Below are 7,865 nucleotides of genomic sequence, written 5' to 3' on the forward strand. Positions count from 1 at the left end.
TTATGCTTGAAGACGATAACTGTCAAAGCTGAACTGTAGATGTGCAGAATATCCTAAGTTCAATATTTGACCCTTTTTTTCATTCCAAACACATTGCAATTTATTCATTTAATTAACATGAGTTTACCACATCAAACTTTACACTTCATTTTGTAATATAGGGAAGAGTAATAAAGAGTTTTCTAGAAAACTAACTGTATGTGGAGCATGAATTGAATGGTTGCCATGCCAAATGACTTTTAAAAACTGAGTCATAAATTCATAGAATAGCATTAATTGACATAACCAGGCACTGCCCTGGAAAATGGAGAGGCAACAGATTGGCTGTCATTACTGTTAATAATGCAAGTCAGTACTTAACAAGCTGCTGGGACCAATTTGTTCCATATTATTGAAATAGCCAATGCACGTTATATGCAGCTATAAAACGAGTAAAATGTTGATTTAGTTACAACAGAAAGCATTTCAGGGTTATAAGGCCATTCTGATCCGATAATGGACTGAATGAATATCAAGTAGGAGAAGTAGGACCTACGTTAATCTACGAGAAATATGTCTAAAAGCCCCTATTTATTGAAACACTACAGCATTGTGTTTAATTGACTTAGTGTATTTCTACAATTATAAATATAGTTGAATGTAGACAATGAGGTACACCTGTTCCTCAGGTTTCAACAATGAACCATAAAGTATTGTTTAGATAGGTAGGTTTGTGGATGGTATTTGTAATTCCCAGACTTGAATTTTACTGAATATTTGTGGAGAAATCTCAGAATATTTCTAAGCTAGAAGAGTTCTTAAAGGAAGAATGGGGGGGGGGGGAATCCAAAAGAAATCATAGATACTTAACTATAAGAAAAAAAAAATCCAAGCTTCTGCCAAAGGAGATGCTGCATAGTACTAATCTGAAAGGATGTCCAAACTGCTGAAACTGTCATATTCACTTTTTGTTGTTCTGAATCTGTAAATTGCTACACTAAATAGTATATGTTTATTTAAAATTGCAGAAAGGTTTTAGCTTGTGTTAGCTTTTCTTCATTTAGGGAGTCATTGAAACGTGCAGTCTGATGAGTACTTAAACTTTTGCACACAATGATACCTAATTCTAGATTAGCACAGATTTATTGGTAAATGGACTGATTGAACAAGAGTTTCAATTGGCTCTCAGATTCTAGGTGTAAAGTTTTGCTGTAACCTGTATACCTTGCTACCATAATTGAGGGCCTTGTAAGTGCAGAACAGTAATTTCATTGCAATGGGAGTCTCAGATCCAGAATCCTTCACAATGCTGTGCAGGTATAATTCTTCTGTACAATTTATATTAATAATGGAAAATATGGGTTACTCTTTGTATGTAAAAAAAATATTTTGCTACAAATATTGTAAATTTTAGGTTTATAATCTGTTTCTCCTTCAGGACCCAATAACAATTTAACTTTTCAGATAGAAGCTATGCATAATCCGTTTCATAACTGTATTATTTTTAATTGGATATTTTATTTAGGCAGAAGCTCAGAGAAAAGCACCCAGATTATAAGTTTGGAGAGATGTGGTTGTTTTTTGGCTGCCGCTATAAGGCCAGAGATTACTTGTTCCAGTAAGTTTTTCTTCTGCTCCTCGTTAGGAGCATTTTAACATTCAGCTGTTGTCCATTGGAACCATAATTTCTTCATTCCAACCTCTTTTTTGGTTTTCTCTTTCAGAGATGAGCTCAGGTGCTTTCTTGAAAGTGGCGTGTTAACTTACCTGATAGTTTGCTTCTCAAGAGATGTTCCAGCTGTAGCAGAAACCGCCCCTCCTAAGTATGTTCAAGATAACCTCCGGCTTTATTGTAAAGAGATTAGTAGGATTTTGCTACAGGAGAAAGGATATTTTTATGTGTGTGGGTGAGTAATGCTGAATTTTTATAAGCGTCGGATATGCAAGAATGTGTTAAAACAGTTTGCGTCTGTAAGCTTAGCATGTAAAAACACAAACCTTCAGGCTTTCATCACTGGCAATACAAAAAGTGAGTGCAAAATAATATAAAACCCCGAAATCAATGAGAAATCCAGGTGTTTTTGCAGTTATGACTTTTTTTAAAGACAAGGAAATCCTGGAGGCAGTTTTCATTACTGCTCTCAGTGGGAAGATGACAGGCTAACAATAAAAGTTGCTTGAAAGACTAAAGAAAAATGAATGATAAAGAAGAGCAAGTATTTCTGGCTTAATCTTGTTGAGTCAAAATAATAGAGAAATCAGGTTACAAGTTAAGGCAAGTAAGGGGGCTAGGATGCAGAGAAAAAAGACAAGATTAAATGACCCTAAACAGGCTAAAAACACCAGTTACAGAAATCTGTCTCTTGCATCATACTAATATATAGGTACTGAGAATTAAGGAGAAACTTCCTGACAGTTAGAACAATTAGCCAATGGAACAACCTGCCTCCAGAAGCGGTGAATGCTCCAACACTGGAGGTTTTTAAGAAGAGACTGGACAGCCATTTGTCCGAAATGGTATAGGGTTTCTTGCCTGAGCAGGGGGTTGGATTAGATGACCTCTAAGGTCCCTTCCAACTTTACTATTATTATTATTATTATACTTGTTCATTTATTTATTGAAGAAAATGATTTGAAGTTATATGTTTGTGTATGGTAAAATATGTGACTTTTTAGTAACTGATGTGCCTGCCTTGGCAGCCATATCTGCAACTAAATGTTCCTGAGAACTGTTGATTAGTCCTGCATATCAGCTTGCAAGGATTTTAGTCGATTTCTTCTTATAAAACACCTTTAACTCAGGAGTGTTGGATTAAAATCAAGACTTGGACTTGACCATTCAAACATTAGCTTTCTTCTGCTTGAAATATTTATTTATTTAATTTGCTGTCTATCTTGCCACAAAGTTGTACAATTTTGGGGGGTTGTAGAATTTTAATATTTTGGATCATTGTGTTGCTACATGACTCACTTTCGCTTGAGTTTCAGTTCATGGACACACACAGACATGCACTCTGGCATTTTCCTGTAGAATTTTCTGGTAAAATTCAGAATCCATCCATGGTGGCAACTTCTCTTGGTCCAGAGGCAGCGAAACGGGCTCAAACGATGATAATGCCACCGCCATGAGATGGGATAAGGTTCTTCTGCTTGATTGCAGTCTTTGTCTTTCACCAAATGTAATGCTTTTCATCAAAGCCAAAAAGTTTTATTTTGGTTTCATCTATCCACAGAACATTCTTCCTTTAGTCTTCTGGCTTATCCACATGATCTTTCACAAATGGTAGACAGACAGTGATACTCATTTTTGGAGAGTAGGGTCTTTCTCGCAATCTACACACCCCATTGTTGTTCAGTGTTCTCCTGATGGTAGTCTCATGAATACTGACATTTGCCAATGCAAAATAGGCCTTCAGTTCCTTAGATATTCCCCTGGATTTATTTGAGACCTCCTAGCCAAAACCCACTGGCAGCCTTGCACACCAGAAGGAAAAAAAAACTTTTGGAATAGTGTAGCACTTTTGATCGCATCCCACCTCGTTCCATATGAGTTTGCCCAAGAGAATCTCCAATCAACTGGACCTCAGTGTAAATTACTATAACATGATATTGATAAATTATATATGTATCAATAGTTAAATGTTTGACATATATGAATATATGGACATTTTTATAAATAGCAGGTTTTTCCTGAACATTTTAAAAACCTAGAAATAAGGCAGGCAGGTTACAACTCTGAAATGACACTCCAAAAAACCAAACATGTAAAGCGGTTAATTTTAGTTTTTAAAGTCTGGTTATTAAAAGAAGTATATTGATACCTATATTCAGAATTTTGCAAAGTGAGAACTAGAGAATTATACCTTGCCATTTAATACCACCATTGGCCTGTTTGAAAGGGACTGTGTTGTGCTGGACTTAATGCAATATTTAACAGAATATTTAATTGATTTCTTTTAACCCTCATAGTCTGTGGTCTTTGCTATTTGATAGCAATACTGTATGGACTGTTGTCTGTGTTACTATTTTTTTATTCTTTTAATGCCCCAATAATCTCTTGCATTGGGGTAGAGTCAGGGCGACTAAATGGAGCTGAGCTTTTACTGTGGCTGGATGCCCTTCCTGACACCTACGCAGAGTTCACAGCAGATATTTTCTCTTTGGGCTCAGAGGGAGAAATAACTGCTATCTAGTTTCAGCTCACAGCCTCCTGATTGTGAGGAGAGAGCTCCACCTCTAGGTCACCACACAGCTCTCTGTGTTAAAATCTATTTAAATCAATTACAACTGTTTTTTCTCTTCCTGTTTTTTTTTTTAAAGAGATGCAAAAAATATGGCTAAAGATGTGAATGATATTCTGGTGGAAGTCTTCATGACTGAGAAAGGAGTTGATCAGCTGGATGCATTGAAAATACTGGCTACGTTAAGAGAAGAAAAAAGATACCTGCAGGATATCTGGGCCTGAACACTAGCTTTTGAATTCACTTGATCAATATAAATAATAATCTTTTCAGTGCCTACTTCTGTCAGTAATTTTCTCTCAATTATTTGAACTGTTTTCTAGGGCTATAACAAAGAAAAATATATCATTTCCAAGAGATTTGTCACAGTACAAGTGGCTTTAAATAAATGATGCCACATTTCCATCAAGATAGCGTTTCATTTTTCTCTAAAGTTGATCAATGTAACTTTGCCTTAGATTTGAAAATATGGCATAGATGGTATTATATGTCTCTACAGTATTTTCTTCAGCTATTAACAAATGGAGGGGATTTTTTTTAACAAAAACTATTGTATGCTATGTACAATATATAGAATATCAGAGATGTTATTCATTTTTCAAGCCTAGTCTTTCTGCCTTTGAAGAAGAAAAACTACAATGAAAAATTACAGAAAAAGTAGTTATTTTTTATAAGTTCTTATTTATAAATACAGCTGGACGACTTGTTATTAATTGAATGGTTTTTACTAAATGTACATCTAAATCAGGGGTTGCCTTGGCTCCATCCTTTTGTTTTGACAGTGCCCTCTTTTGGGAACAAATTATGAAAATAAATTTGGGTTTGATATAATATAAAGCAAATATTTTTCATGAAAATGAGCCACAATCCTGAACAGAATTGGCTACCACTTGATGATGGGCCTAAAGCCCAGTTTTGCCCAGTTAATGTTGTATGAACAGTGTTTTGTTATGAGGAAAAAAACCCTATATATTAAATTTCCTTCTCATCTAAACATGATCAATGAAATGGCCATGATTAAATGTTGAAAAATATATGCCTATTTGAAACATTTTTCTTAATTTCACTCACGAAGCCCAATTTTCTAAATTAGTGGCTGTAGGGGTATAGGTAATCACTAAGCGCATTTTGTACAATATGGCACATTTGGTTAGAGTTAGGTTTTCACTGCCTTTGTATGTTGCATGAACCTAGCCTGCTTGGCTAGCTCACCATTCAAGGTATTGTGGAAACCAGAAAAATGAACCACTTTGGTAATCAGATAAAGCATATTGTGTGAACGGTCCTTCACTGAATTTAGCTTTTAAGAGAAACATGTGCAAATCATTCCATATTTCATTTTACTTTTATTTTAAAAGACAACTGCTGCTACTTCAAAAGTGATTTAAAAATCCTTCATTTTTCCACTGTAGTTCGGAAAGATAGTCCCATAGTGACTTGTCAAAACCCTTGGGTTAAGCTGCAAAATGAGAAACTGGGTTGATTTGAATAAATTTAAGTAAAATGTTCTCTAAATATTCTGAAGTGTGACTGAATCACACCTAGTGTTAGATAGTATGCAAATTGTTACTGTTTTCAGTAAAAGAAATTAAACTCTAAGACAGACTTTAAAAGTTTATCATAACTATTTTGGCTCTGTCTTGTCATGTGATCACATGCTTCAGTATGTACATCTCAAACAAAGAGGTGAGCTTTAATGCCTACAGAAGAAGCTTTTGCTAAAGATGCAAACCAGTTTTAAAATCTTGCATCCTCTTTTTGCTACTAAGGTTATTTTAAACAGAAGCAAGTTGAGAAGGTATTAAAGGAAGAGCATCATTGCCAATAATCGGTTTAGGAGCTTTTAAGGATCTTAAACTGCAAAGATGATGGTTGAGCATTAAAATCCACTAGCCATTAATGTATGTTATAGATGCTGATGGCTGTGTCTATTTCCAGAAGTAATAAATGTTTTTAATGCTGTTGTAAAAAGAAGAGGTTGCCTCCAATTATCTCCCAGTTTTCTATAGTATTTGTAAGTAATAAACAATCATAATATGAAGATAAGATAAAATGTCTCCCACTTTTCTACTTAAACAATAAAAAGGTCAACTGACAGCAAAGAAAATAGCCTCCCAAAATAGAAGCTGCATGACAAATAGTTGCTAATGCGTATACTAAGGTTAATAAAAAAAAAAATCTCAGCAAAACGATCTTTATCTGGTAATAAGAGATAAAAAAAAACAAGTTTCAGAATCTTAGGTATGATAACACTGATGGAAAAGTTAGAAATGACAGCTTTGTTAGCAATCTGTTTATTTACAAATGTACAGGTTGACAGCAGTAGTCCACAAAGGTAGCATCACTGACAAAAATAAGCATTTCTGAAATATCCCCTTATCCAGTAGGCTCTGAAGAATCAAATCAATTCTTCTAACTTCCCGATGGTGTTCTTATCTCTATACATTCCAAGGTACACAAAACCAAGACAAAGTCATGCAAAATAGTTTTTTAAATAAGTAATCGGCCTTCCTAGAATGCAGTTATCCCATACTTTTTATACAAGGCTATGCATTCCTACTTAAAGGTACTGTGAAACCTATTGAGCTTTTAAGACATACTTCCAACTATAGGATGGCAGCTTAGGTTTGGCTTCAGGAATTGCAAGGGATTGCCTTTTCTGAACGTTTTTTCACTTAGAGATAGGCAACCTTGGCTCTTTTATGACTCGTGGACTTCAACTCCCAGAATTCCTGAGCCAGCATGGCTGGCTCAGGAATTCTGGGAGTTGAAGTCCAGGAGTCATAAAAGAGCCAAGGTTGCCTACCCCTGACTTAGATGGTGAGGTCCTAACAATTCCATGACAAAGAGTACACACTATAATTGGGACCAGCAACATTGTGGCTAAGCAATGCAATGATAAAATGAAACATAATTTGACTCATTTGCCTCCCATTCTTCTATAAAATGGGACACCATGTGATCCCTGACTTACAACATCAGTTCAAGCTATAGTCTTGAAGCAAATCCCAGCAGTCATTATGTGTGATGTCATGTGATTGCAACTTGCAACTTCCTGCCAGCTATCCCATTAACTTTGCTCAAAGCCTCTGTGAAAGTCACAAATGGCAATCTCATGATTGTAGGTGCTCAATCATAAATTAGCACAAATTTCAAGCATGGGACCATGCGTAACACTGCAAAAGCTGCATGTTTGAGGGCTGGTTGTAAATCTCCATTTATCAGAACTTCTGTAACTTTGAATGGTCACCGAACGAGCAATAAACAACTACCCATAAATCAGTTCTTCCTTGTCCAGTTCTACTGTACTGGGGATCCTTCTTTCTGAAAGTGGAGCTTTACAGGAAGGATCATGCAGGGGTGAAACAGAGATGGAGAGCTATGTGATGGTGGTGATTGTGTAAGGGTTCATGCCTACTCTGAAGACGACTGCCTCTTGTTTTTCACTCATTGAACTGAAGAGGAGAGAGGCTGGATAGTTTTCAGAGAGATGTGAGATTAAGAACCAAACTTTCTAGACTTAAGTACAGTCCTTTCCCATTGGATGAAAAGGGAGAGTAGCAGTTTTGCTGCAAATATAAAATCTATTTTTACTGCATTTTCAATGTTCAGTGTAAGTTTTCTAATAAAATTCTGTTTAAGGTG

General features: G+C 35.7%; 1 protein-coding gene across 2 annotated transcripts in view; it reads left to right on the forward strand.

Moving 5' to 3' along the window:
- MTRR (5-methyltetrahydrofolate-homocysteine methyltransferase reductase) overlaps positions 1 to 7,865 on the forward strand; it is a 28,610-nt gene extending 20,745 nt beyond the window's left edge. Inside the window, exons 13-15 of one of the 2 annotated variants that reach the window (XM_039329256.1) lie at positions 1,505 to 1,597; positions 1,704 to 1,886; positions 4,300 to 7,865. In XM_039329256.1, the coding sequence (XP_039185190.1) occupies positions 1,505 to 1,597; positions 1,704 to 1,886; positions 4,300 to 4,444 (421 nt within the window). In that variant the 3' untranslated portion in view covers positions 4,445 to 7,865. The remainder of the gene's footprint in view (positions 1 to 1,504; positions 1,598 to 1,703; positions 1,887 to 4,299) is intronic. The other variant, XM_039329257.1, reaches the window with a different exon arrangement.

The sequence above is a fragment of the Crotalus tigris genome, unplaced genomic scaffold, assembly GCF_016545835.1.
Source record: "Crotalus tigris isolate CLP2741 ecotype Arizona unplaced genomic scaffold, ASM1654583v1 scf7180000024391.5723578, whole genome shotgun sequence".
Taxonomy (NCBI): domain Eukaryota; kingdom Metazoa; phylum Chordata; class Lepidosauria; order Squamata; family Viperidae; genus Crotalus; species Crotalus tigris.